The sequence below is a fragment of the Mirounga angustirostris genome, unplaced genomic scaffold (genome assembly GCF_029215605.1).
Source record: "Mirounga angustirostris isolate CCGP_5_RB_7025 unplaced genomic scaffold, mMirAng1.0.hap1 SCAF_6, whole genome shotgun sequence".
In the NCBI taxonomy this organism is placed as follows: domain Eukaryota; kingdom Metazoa; phylum Chordata; class Mammalia; order Carnivora; family Phocidae; genus Mirounga; species Mirounga angustirostris.
Genome location: NW_026991714.1, coordinates 67,139,910 through 67,152,819, shown reverse-complemented (window position 1 = coordinate 67,152,819; position 12,910 = coordinate 67,139,910). Strand labels below are relative to the sequence as shown.

The 12,910-nt window shown below is 41.1% G+C and overlaps 1 protein-coding gene across 11 annotated transcripts in view; it reads right to left on the bottom strand.

Annotated features, from left to right (window-relative positions):
- ENAH (ENAH actin regulator) overlaps window positions 1–12,910 on the bottom strand; it is a 136,753-nt gene that overhangs the window by 60,253 nt on the left and 63,590 nt on the right. For all 11 annotated transcript variants that reach the window (XM_064594474.1, XM_064594477.1, XM_064594479.1 and 8 more), the window contains exons 2-3: window positions 10,004–10,169; window positions 6–183 (exon numbers count right to left, since the gene is read on the bottom strand). In XM_064594474.1, the coding sequence (XP_064450544.1) occupies window positions 6–183; window positions 10,004–10,169 (344 nt within the window). The remainder of the gene's footprint in view (window positions 1–5; window positions 184–10,003; window positions 10,170–12,910) is intronic.

The following is a 12,910-nucleotide window of genomic DNA, read 5'->3' as shown; positions in this document are numbered from 1 at the left end:
CGTACCTGTTTCCTGGGAATTCAACACCTCTAAGGCATGCATCATGGCACTTGCGAAGACATTGGCATCCTCCTTGCTGCCAAAGTTGAGGCCATACACCTGTCGAGCATCTCGCCACTGGTGGAAGGTCTGCGTAGCCTGATTGTACTTCAACCCCTTAGGGATGGCACAATTTATCACCACCTGAAAGACAGGGATGCCTCACGGAGTCAACCTAATACTCAGCAGAATCAACAAACCCTGACTGGATGTACTCATTCAAACCTGTTCCTCACGGGCCTTGGCAAAAAAAAGGTTAAAAACCATTCCCTCTGGTAAAATCAGCCAGCAGAAATAACAGTCTGATGGAAGGTAAGCTGTCTGATGTTACAAAGGTCTGGCCTTAAAACAGTAAATCAACAGAAAAACAACAACAAAAAATCTACACCCTCATTAAATATATTTTAACATGCTTAACATGTGGCGCCGGCCACAGTTCTAGCATCACAGATCAGTTCTCGGGCTTCTGAATTTACGTAAGCGGAGCTACACGGTACCTACTGTCAGTGTCTGCTCTCCGTTCCTCAGGACTGTTCGTGGGAGTCAGCTCTCCGTTGCACGCAGCTCTGGTTTATTCTTTTTCACCGCTCTGTGGTGTTCCATCGTACCAACCACGCTTATTTACCCATCCTCCCATTCATGAACATTTGCATTGCTTGCAGTTTGGCACTATTAAAAACACTGGTTATGAACACCCTACTAAATATTTTCTGCTGCACATGGGCACCCATTCTGTTGAGCGTATACCCAGGAGTGGAGTTGTCACAGGCCAAAGACATGCTCAACTTCAGCAGACAACTCCAAGTAGCTTTGCAAATTGGTTCTATCAATTTTCACTTCCATGGCAGCATACAACAGCTTGCGTAAGCACACATACAACATTACAACGGCAATTGTCTGCCTTTATCTGAGCACTTCTGGTAGGTATGAGTACCATACCACTGTGGTTCCAGTTGCATATATCCCTGATTACTAATGAGATTTAGTACTGTTCCATGTTCTAACGGTTATGTGGATATCTTCTATGAACACCTGCTTAAATTAAATCTCTTGCCTGTTTTTCTACTGAGCTGTCCATCTTTTTCTCTGCTGATTTGGAAGAGTCCTTTATACATTCTGGACAGGACCCCACCGCGGGTTATCCAGGCTGCAAATACCTTCTCCCAGGGTACAGCCTGCCTTGTCACTCCCTGAATGGTGTCTTCTGATGAATGCAAGTTCTTAACTTTTATTCAGTCCAAAGTAGTGATCTTTTCCTTTCATGGTTAATGCTTTTTGTAACTTGTTTAAAAAGTGCTTCTCAATTCCAAGACCATGAAAATATTATTCCATATTATTTTAGGAGCTTTACTGTTCTACTTTCATAGTTACATCTCCTAATCCACCTGGAAAGTTTAGCCTCTGGTGTGAAATAAGGTTCGAGTTTCCTTTTCATTTCAATATGGCCATCCAATCAATCCAGCACGATCTATTAACTATGCTGCGGGCTTACTTTTTTCATAAATCAAGTGTCTAGATGGCTCTGTTGTTCTACTGGTCAACATGCCTATCTCTGAGCCAACATCACAGTGTCTTAATTACCGTAGCTCTATCCTAAACCTTGACTGCCACTAGAGTATGTCGTCCTTCCTCTGTCGTTCTTCACTGTTGCTGTGGCTAGCCTCAATTCCTAGTGTGCAGCTACAGTTTTATATTCAGATTATTAATTCTGCATGACTTACACAATCTGCCTGTCTCCGCTTTTCACTGGAGGGTTCGGTCAATTTATTATGTTTCATGTAAATTATATATGAATTTGGGGCTAACTCCATCCCACCTTCTTTTTATTTTTTTAAGATTTATTTATTTATTTATTTGAGAGAGAGAGCACATGAGAGGGGGGAGGGTCAGAGGGAGAAGCAGACTCCTTGCTGAGCAGGGAGCCCGATGTGGGACTTGATCCAGGGACTCCAGGATCATGACCTGAGCCGAAGGCAGTCGCTTAACCAACTGAGCCACCCAGGTGCCCCTACATCCCACCTTCTTTAAGAGTGTATTATTATTACCCTTCTACTAGCTTGCTAGTTATACAAGCTTTCACTGCCCTAGAGAGTATGACATGCATCAACACCTCACTGTTACTTTATACAACAGATGATCACTGAAGATTTGCCCATATTTACACCTGCTGCTACTTTTTATTCCTTCTGCCCTTTCCAAGCTTCTGATCATGAGGAACACATTTCAGAATTTCAATTTCTTTCAATATAGATCTTGTGATGAATTCTCTCCATTTTTGTCAGAAAATGTCTTTAATTCACCTTCATTTTCGAAGAGGATTTTTATTACGTAGGCCACTTGTTTTCTTTCAAGCCCACTGTCTTCTCAGTTTTTGCTGCTTCTACTGAGAAGTCAGCTGACCATTTGCTGCAGCATCTCCAAGCTGTTTTGTCTTCACTGGCTGCTCACAGGTCTCACACTGCATTTAGTTTATAATGATTTCATATGATGGGTTTATATATGGTTTTCTCTGTATTTATCCCACTTAAGGTTTACAGCATTTCTACATTGATGTTCTATTGTTAACTTCTGAAAATTCTTTCTCGTGACCTCAGTTTTTCTTCTGTCCTAGTCTCTCCTCTCCTCATGCGTCCAATTACACATACATTATACTTTTCACTACATCCACAATCGTCTTTTTTCTCTTAATTGCCTTCATCTTTTTCACCACCCCCCATCCCTCCCCTCTGGCAATGCCCCATTTATTCTCTGGATTTATGAATCTATTTCTGTTTTCTGTTTTTGTTTTTTAGATTCCACATGTAAGTGAAATCATATGGTATTTGTCTTTTATTTCATTTAGTATCATAACCTCCATTTATTTCATTTAGTATCATAACCTCCAAATCCATCCATGTTGTTGCAAACGGCAAGGTTTCATTCTTTTTTATGGCCGAGTAATATTCTCTTGTGTACACACACTACATCTTCTTTATCCATGTGTCCATCAGCAAATACTTGGGTTACTTCCACATTTTGCCTATTGTAAATACTGCTGCAATAAACATATGGGTGCATATACCTTCTGGAATTAGTTTTTGTTTCCCTGTGTTTTTTTATGTGTCCATACTTTTCCTCTCTCAGAATTTCTTAGTTTCAGTTTGAATATTTTCTTCTTCTTTTTGGGGTGGGGGGCATAGGAAGAGAGAAAATCCTAAGCAGGCTCCACCCCTAGCACAGAGCCTGATGCGGGGCTCCATCTCACGACCCCTAGGATCACAACCTGAGCCGACTGTGCCACCCAAGGTGCCCCTGAATATTTTCTTCTGACCTATATTCCGTTTACTGCTTCTCTTTAGCTGTCCCTAGTTGGCTGTAAAACCCACTAGCGAACTGTTAACAGCACTGAGCTTCCAATTCTGAAATTTCCATGTGGTTCTTTTTTCAAGTTTCTATTCTCTGCTGAAATTCTCAACCTTGTGCTAGTTGCTTGAATATGTTAAGGAGAGTTACTCTAAAGTTAATTCTGGATTCCCAGTGGGTCTGTTCTGTTACCACCCCTCTTGCCTCCTCACGAGCCTGGTGATTTTGATTTCATGCCAGACGCTGTGTGTGGACAACTGTACGGAAATTGTGAAGCCTACAATGACGTTATATTTTTCCAGGGAAGATTCACCCATTTGCTTCTGGCAAGCAGCTAGGAAAACTAACAATCTGAAATCACCTTAATCCCAGAATGAATGAAGTTATTAGAGGCTGGGTATCAGTTCCCGTAAAGACCAGCCTCATTCTGAGGCAAACCTCTTCCCAGGGGATGGGGCTTGGGGGTCCCAAATCATGGCCCAAGGCTTACCAAGAAAACCCTCCCTCATGAGCAGGTTCTAACTCCCGAGTTCTTGTTCTGCTAGTCCCAGGAATCCGCCAGAAGCTCTGCTTAGTCCCCTCCTTCAAAACTGAGACGTGCCTCTAGGTAAATAGAGGTCTGAAGCTGGGCTCACTTCTCTGGTTCTCTCTTCTTGCAGATTATGGACCCGTAATTCGTTGTCATGTAGGCACTCCAAACACTTTCCTCTTACTATTATTCTGTCCAATTGTGTTAGTTCTCAGAGAGAAGCTCTGTCTATATTACCTCATCCACCAATACCCAAACTTGAAATTATTTTTAAATAAGATGACCTCTTAAAGACATTATTCCAGACACAAACTGACAAATACTGTCGGACTCCATTTACCTGAAATACCTACAATAGTCAAATTCATTAAAAACAACAGGTGGAATGAAGGTTGCCAGGACTACGGAAGAGCAAACAGAGACTGTTTCACAGGTTCAGTTTCAGCATGGGAGGAAGATGAACAGTGGTGATGGTTGCACACCCATGTGAGTGAACCTAATACGACTGACTGAACTCTACACTCAGACGGGTAAAATGGTCAATATTACGTGATGTATATTTTACAATTTAAACAACGATGGCCTCTTGTCATGTGATGTTTGTACGTATCGGAGCGGGGGCCACAAATCATCATCAGAAAATTATAAGCCCCATTTGAAGGTGGATCTATATCCCTGCTTGGCAAATAATCTGAAAAGGTCGGGCAAAAACAGCGACATTCACTTTATCAATCGTTCAGCAACAGAATATTAGAAAAGAGGAGGAAAATGTTACTTAAATCATATTATGTAGATCATTAGTTCACTTCCACCACGGGGAGAGATTGAACGTGTTGATTCAACTACTTCATTTATTTCTAATTTTCAAGGATAGGCAGTACTGTACATAATCTCAAGAAACTTAATTTTTTATTTATTTTTTACATTTTATTAAGTAGGCTCCATGCCCAATATGGCAACTCACAAACCTGAGATCAAGAGTCGCAGACTCTACTGAGCCAGCCAGGCACCCCTCAAAAAACAAAAGTAAAAGGGAAAGCAGGTATGTTCACGTAAGACTAACTGCTTGCTGGAGGTCCACAAGGGATGCCACCAGATTTGGACTTGATCATCACCCTCAATACTTCCCATCTAATGAGCCTGAGTCTGGATGAATGGTAATGTTCTATCCTCCATGTGCTCACCCACTTCCAGACACATCCTAGCAGAGCAAACCATACACTGAGCATCTACTCTTCCTTGTCTTCTTGGCTCAGTATCTGATCCTGTCTATGAAGTCATTCACGACCCTCCCTCCCCATCTTCTCAACAAAATGACGGTTTCTGTATGCTGCACTGTGCTGCGAATTACATTTACCATAACTGAAACAACTCCTTCTTTACTGCAGCTTTCTTTCAAATGTAAGCACAGTGCTTAGAACACAATACACACTTAGAAAGTGTTAAGCAAAAAAAGGGGGGGAGAATATTTTAATACGTATGTATGTAATATGTGTGCATTCAATCTGAAAAATAAATGGGGGATGATTTTTTTTTAAAATGGCTCTCACTACAAAAAATTTAGATATTATTTAACAAAGTATAAAAACATGTTTCCACTTAAAACAGACTGATAACCACTAAAAAATGTAACGAGGTAGCAGTACCTGGCTCAGCCGGGTAAGCATCCAACTCTTGGTTTAGGCTCAGGTTGTGATCTCAGGGTCGGGTATTGAGCCCCGGGTCGGGATTCATGCTCAGCAGGGATTCTGCTTGAGATTCTCTCTCTCCCTTTCCCTCTGCCCCTCCCCCCCGCTTCCTCTCTCTAAAATAAATAAATCTTAAAAAAAATCAAAAAAGGTTAACAAGATGGTCTGGAATGAAAGGAAACCAATTAGGGGCGCCTGGGTGGCTCAGTTAGTTAAGCGTCTAACTCTTGATTTCAGCTCAGGTCATGATCTCAGGGTTGTGGGATCAAACCCCCCATCGGATTCTCTCTCTCTTTCTCTCCCTCGGTCCCTCCCACCTCTAAGAAAGAAGGAAAGAAAAGAAAAGAAAAGAAGTCAACCATTTATCAGATATATTCTTAGGTACTTTGATACTTAGTATCTTTGATACTTTAGCAGTATCTTTGTAAAATATCTGCACAACACAGGTTTAAACTGTATGGGTCCACTTACATACGGACATTTTTTTGAAACAATCCAGTGCTGTAAATGTATGTTCTCTTCCTTATGATTTTTTTTTTTTTAAAGATTTTATTTATTTATTTGAGAGGGAGAGAATGAGAGACAGAGAGCATGAGAGGGAGGAGGGTCAGAGGGAGAAGCAGACTCCCTACCGAGCAGGGAGCCTGATGCGGGACTCGATCCTGGGACTCCAGGATCATGACCTGAGCCGAAGGCAGTCGCTTAACCAACTGAGCCACCCAGGCACCCTTCCTTATGATTTTCTTAATAGCATTTTCTTTTCTCCAGCTCACTTCATTGTAAGAACACAATGCCTAATACACATAACATACAAGATAACGTGTCCATCAACTATTTATGTTATCGGTGAGGCTTCTGGTGAACTGCAGGCTATATTAGCAGGTAAGCTTTGGGGGAGTAGAAGGTTATACATGGATTTTCAACTGCACAGGAGGTGGTGACCCCTACCCCCATGTTGTTCAGGGGTCAGCTTGAACAACATTTTCAAATTGTTTATTGCTAGGTACACAAAAATACTAGTGATTTTTATAAACTGATCTTTTATCCAGCAAACATGCTCAACAATATTATTAGTTCTCATATCTCATCTGCAGATGCTCCTGGGATTTTTTATGTAGACAACTGTATCACCAAGAAATAAGGTCAGCTCTGTTTCCTCCTTTCCAAACCATAGAGCTTGGATTCCTTCATCTTCCTATCACTAGGTTACCTTCCCCTCTGCAATGCTAAATGCAAATGATTAAAGCTGAAATCCCCAAGTAATTCCCGAGTCTCATGGTAATCCCCTCCAACATTACACCATCCTGTAAGATGTTGGATGTATGTTTATACTATGCATTCTTATTAGTGTAAGAAAATCCATTTTTATGCCAAATGTGCTGAAAATTATTATGTATGGATTTTATAAAATGCTTTTTCTGAATCTCTCTCTTTTTTATAGGCTTTTTCCTGGTAAATTACATTAATTAATTATCTAATGTTAAACTAGCCTTGCATTACTGAGATGGAGACAAACCTTATTGGTCAAGAGGTGGTAATTTTTTCCATATAGATTGCTGCATTAGGTCTGCTAGTATCTTACTGAGGGCTTTTATATCTATAGGTCAATGCTCATACTGAGGCTGGCCTATAATCTTCCCCTCTCAAATTGTTCTATGTTGCAGGTATCAAAATTACAGTAGCCTCATAAAATACTATTCTTTAGAACCGTCTGTATAAAACAGGTAATATCTTAAAGGTTTTTAGATTTTGTTTATAAAGCTCTGGACACCCTCCCTCCTTGTTTTTTAGATTTGGGGGGCAGACTATTAATTATTGATATATTTTATGATTGTCGGGCTGTTTTTCTATTTTTCTGCCAGCCTTGGTAAATTATATTTTCTACAAGATGACCTATTTCTTGGCTAAAGCTGGTCATAATATTTTTTTTAAGATTTTTATTTATTAATTATTTGACAGAGAGACAGCAAGAGAGTGAACACAAGCAGGGGGACTGGGAGAGGAAGAAGCAGAAAAGCTGTTCATAATATTATAATTGATTTCCTTACTATAACTGTAACAATCTTTTTTAATCCTAATACTGTTTATTTGTAACTTTTCATTTTTTGTTTGATTCTGCCTATTTTTCCATTCAATGAAACGCTTTTGTGTTAATAATTCCCATTTCTTTTTTATTTATTTAATATCTCCTTTTATTTTTAGTATTTCCTCCTGCTTTCTTTGGGTCAAGCTCATTACATGCCATGAAGATCTGTCCAAAGAGCAGCTTAGATGTTTTACCGGTTTCTACATGTAACATCCTGTCACTCCAGTCGAAGTCTTTTATTTTCTAAACATTTTTTAATCTTCATAATGATTTCATCTTAGTGTCACAAATTATTTAGAAGTTTTTTTAAAATTTCCAAACATTCCAAGAAAAACATTCCATTTATCAAAACCTAGAAGTCATGGTTTACTTACGAATAAAAATTTCAGTGTTTCATATGAAAATTTCCTGACATAAATATCTAGTTATTTTTTTCATTCATTCAGGCATAACTGATACATAACATTATATTTATATAATAATATCCAGGTGTACAATATAACAATTCAATCTAACTATTTTTAAATAGTCATTTTCTTTTCTACCAACATTTAGATACTTTTAGGGTCGTTCATCAGTACTATGAAATGACCAATGCATCAAATTTACCAAATGTATCGTACTGGTTTGACATGTTGTATTAAAAATGCTGAGCCATTTCTAGCAAGTTTGAGTTGTGCAGTCTTCACTTTCTTCTCTGTAATAGCATCTTTGGGAGTGTCTGATCTGTCTTGGGCCTGACTCATGCGGGGACACAGTGCCGGAGGGAGAGCCCTCTGCAGCACCTGGATTCCCGACCAGCAGCGAAGGGTCCTGGTACACAGACTGGGGACCAGAGAAGGGCTGAGCAATGGGGCGGAGAGCGGGGGGGGGGGGGGGGGGGACCGAGGAGGGAAAGGACAGGGCAGGGTGGCCAACAGAGGGAGAAGGGACCCTGCGAAGGCAGGAAGGGGGGCAGGCTGGGCAGTTTGCATTAAGCAGGGGAACTGCTCTATCCGCGGAACGACTCCACACTGCATGCGTTTCTGCAAGGTGTCCCAGGAGGGTCACCAGTGTCTGTTAATTTCCGGACCACGGTTGTGTAAATGAAGTTGGAGGCTCCCATCTTTCAGAAAGCCACACACGCCTTTGCCTCCCAGGCTGACGGTGTGTGGGCTGGGGTGGAGCCCCGCCCTGCACACAAACTGTGGTCTGAGCCCGACCGCTCACAGGCCCACAGCCACCACACACACCCATGACGAACCTGAGTCCCTAGGTGCTCGCAGTTTATAACCGCCACCCTAAAACACAGGGCTGCTGCAGTGTCCAGCTGCACACGACACCTCAGGGTGTCCCAGTGGAGACCTGTCTTTCTTCAGTTAAGGGCTCAGCTGGAAATCTGTTCCATTTTTCCTGCATGTGGCTAACACTGGTTGATTCCACCATCTTACCAGAACCAAAAGCATTTCATAAAGCTGTCCTTCAGAGAAGTTCTTGCTGCTATTAGCATATACTGAATGCTAGTAAGACCCCATCTACATTTTCCTCTATCTACTGCTCCTGGTCTGTTAAGGCCCAAGAAATCAACTCATCTGATAAATTCAGTGACCTTTCTAAGAAATCCAGGTCAGGGAATTAATAAAAGCTTGGTTTTCATCCTAGATAGGCATCGCAAAAGCCTAACTATTCCAACAACCTTAATACCACAATTTTTCTATCATACATGAATTCAACAGTATTTTCTGAAATTATTTACACTTTCAACTCCTTCCGCTAGCCCCACACCTTCGGCAGGAAATCAATTCCTTAAACATACAGTCTGCTCCTGGGGCGCCTGGGTGGCTCAGTTGGTTGGGCGACTGCCTTCGGCTCAGGTCATGATCCTGGATTCCCTGGATCGAGTCCCGCATTGGGCTCCCTGCTCGGCGGGGAGTCTGCTTCTCCCTCTGACCCTCCCCCCTCTCGTGTGCTCTCTGTCTCTCTCATTCTCTCTGTCTCAAATAAATAAATAAAATCTTTAAAAAAAAAAAAAAAAAAAAAAACATACAGTCTGCTCCTTAAGTGGTATTTCACATTTTTGTTTGTCCTAAATTTACTTTAGAGTCTCAAACCTAGTTAGCTGGCAGGCCAGAAGACCTCATGCATGTTCATAATTTAAAGTCTTACTTATATTTTTGTGCAATTAGCTCTAAATCCTCACCCTTAGGAAGGCAAACCGGTACCCAGTTCTCCCACACAGAATATGCTGAGTGCACCGGCAAAGCACGACTTCAGTTTACTATTTTACACGTCCTTTTGTGATTCTAGACAACTTTCAGTAAGGATTTAGCAGACCCTTACCTGATGGTCTTGAATCTTCCTGCCCACCACTCGGAACGTGTTGTTGCCTGTGTGGTGGTATATGTGAACCCTGCTGAACCCAGCTGAGCCGCCAGCTGGTACCCACTTCTTGTTGGCGTCATCATAAACCATCACAGCAGCTCTTGCCTGACAGATACTCTGTTCACTGCAAAAAATAAAACACGCAAACTTAAGATATTTGAAATATGCTAAGTTTCCCAAACAGCTATACAGAGTTAGCCAACAATCAGTGCTTTCCTGGGTGCTGGAACAAGAAAGACAGCGGCTTCCTGCCTTTATGGGCAGAGCCTGATGGGGAGAAGAGACCAAAAACCGAAGTATGATGAGGGACCGCAGGAGGCCCGGATCCACGAAGAGCACAGAGAAAGCAACACAAGAATTGTTTTCTAACTGAATACATTGAGTATCTAACACGCTCATGAAACTGAATACAACTACAAGTATAAATTAACCATCATTTGTTCAACTGCACATCTGTTTATAATACTGGTGACCTGTGATTACCCACTCTTTACTGGCAAGAGTAGTTTTACCATCAGGCTTGCTTCAAGTTCTACAAAACAAATTTTGATAAGCTCTATCTTCCCCTTGAAATATGGAGTGGCCACTAACAATCAATGGATGTGGCAATGGAACTAAGTCCCTGTTTCCACTTCGGCAAGACAACATCCTATGTCCTGAATTTCTTCATGTAAAAATGAGATAATTTCTAAAGATCCTTCTAGAGTTTTAATTCTAACCTTCATAGACAAATATTAAAGGAAAGGCTATTTCTATGCTAGAATCTAAATCTCAGCTTTGTTTCAACTATTTGTTACCAAGTAAGCCTGAGATACAGAAATAAAATGTAGAGATGATCTTAATTTCCTATTAAGTACTAGGTTCATCTTTTAAATATTCTATACTACTACTAGGGGGAAAAAGACTGATTTGAGGGGCACCTGGGTGGCTCAGTGGGTGAAGTGTATGCCTTCGGCCCAGGTCATGATCCCAGGGTCCTGGGATCGAGCCCCGCATCGGGCTCTCTGCTCAGTGCTTTATCTCTGTCAAATAATAAAATCTTTAAAAAAAAAAAAAAAGGCTGATTTGTATTTTATTACTTCATACCATATCTTATTTTTTAAAGAATCAAATACCAAGAGTGAGCAACAGAAGAAAACAGATATGTTGTGCTGACCCAACTAAAATAACACAATCTCCACAGTGAAGACTTACCTGATGCTTAAAGCAGAAGTTAATGGAGATGCCCCCAAGTAGCTCATCAACCTCATCCTTAACAAAAGCACCACTCATCTACCAATTTTAGCCTCAAAGATTTTAAACAACTAATCATGTGGGTTCCTGGCCAATGTCCTCAAAAACAAAAAGTCACTTTCAGGCCCTCTCTTCTTCCTCACACTCCTGCCCCGTCACGTGACTTGATGACAGAAGAACAGGGGAGACCCACAGGGGTCACAGTGCTGAGCAACAGTCACTTCAGAACATGATTATTTCTAATTTTCCATCAGAGAAACTTTACAAAAACTCGTAACAATATTTGTGCAGCACACACACTGAAATAGAGTGGTACTGTCTAAATTTTTATGTTGCACTGAAATTTCTTGGTAAACTAATCCTGGGAATAAAAACAAGTTAATGACAAAAGCTTGAATTATTTCTAAATGCCTGATTAAAGAGCACTTGTCAGCACAAAAGTTGAAATCTCTTCATCACTCACAAGAGAAATACTTGTGAAGTGACAGCATTTTCAGGACCTCACACAAAGATTATGTGAAACAAGCTAAGGCAAAGTGCCCCTTACAACATATCATCCAAGAAAGAAATCTACTACTAATCGTAAATAACAAAACAGTATTTTCCAGTTTTCAAAAAAATTAGTATTTTGGACACGTTTCTTAAGATTCATAATACAATGTCTCCTCCAGAAGTCCCAGTGGGATCATAGAAGCCAAAGCAATAAACCCCCTTTTGCTGTAATTAAGTCATTCCATGATTAAAAAAACCAAACCAAAACAAAACAAAACAAAAAAACCTTTTAAATACACATAGGAAATCTAAAACCAAGAGAGTTAGACATACTGTCCCCACTTTTTCCTCCATTTTTCTCCACCATTGCTCTGGAGTGGGCTGCTGGAGACATTCCAAATAGTGAAGCACACAGTTAACTCAACAGCTTTAACTAATCCTTGATTAATCAAGATACATACAAACTACTTAGCAATCAAATGTCTGGTCACTTCCATTTCCCTAGGAAAGCTATCACCACAGAAACAAAGACAAAGAGACATATCCAAGCAGCCAAGAGAGGACAGAAATGCCAAACAAAATTAGTTGACTAGTTTTCTAATGAAGATGAAAAGAAATCTTCAAAATGAGATGCTAAAAATACAAACCCAGCTCTAAGCGAAGCCAAGAAGCACAAAGAAAAGCCAAAGATTAAAGAGAAGAAAAAGTAACAAGGCTGTGTGGCAAGCTGTGAGGGACAGGTTATGCCTGAATAACTCTGTCGTCCTAGAAGCCACAGCAAGGCCCAGACAAGAAGGGACAGCATCACCCGCTGGGGTCCTCAGTGACAAATGCAAGCCAAGTCCTTCCAATTCCATTCCACAGCATCTGAGGACCTCTCCTCACCAGACAGACATCTGTGTTGTAATAGAAATTACCTGCTTTGTCCCAGCTCCAGGCACAGAGATCCTAAAACCCCTGGGGTCTCCCAGGCAGTAAGAGTGTCTCGGGTGTGCTCATCAACAGCTCTATGCTTCAAGATGGGGGCTGGCTACCAGAAATACCATGCCATGCTTAGAGGGTGGAAATTTTCAGTTCCACCCTACCCCTCGCCTCTGGGGAGGGAAGAAGGGCCAGAGAAAGGGTTCACTCACCAATCGG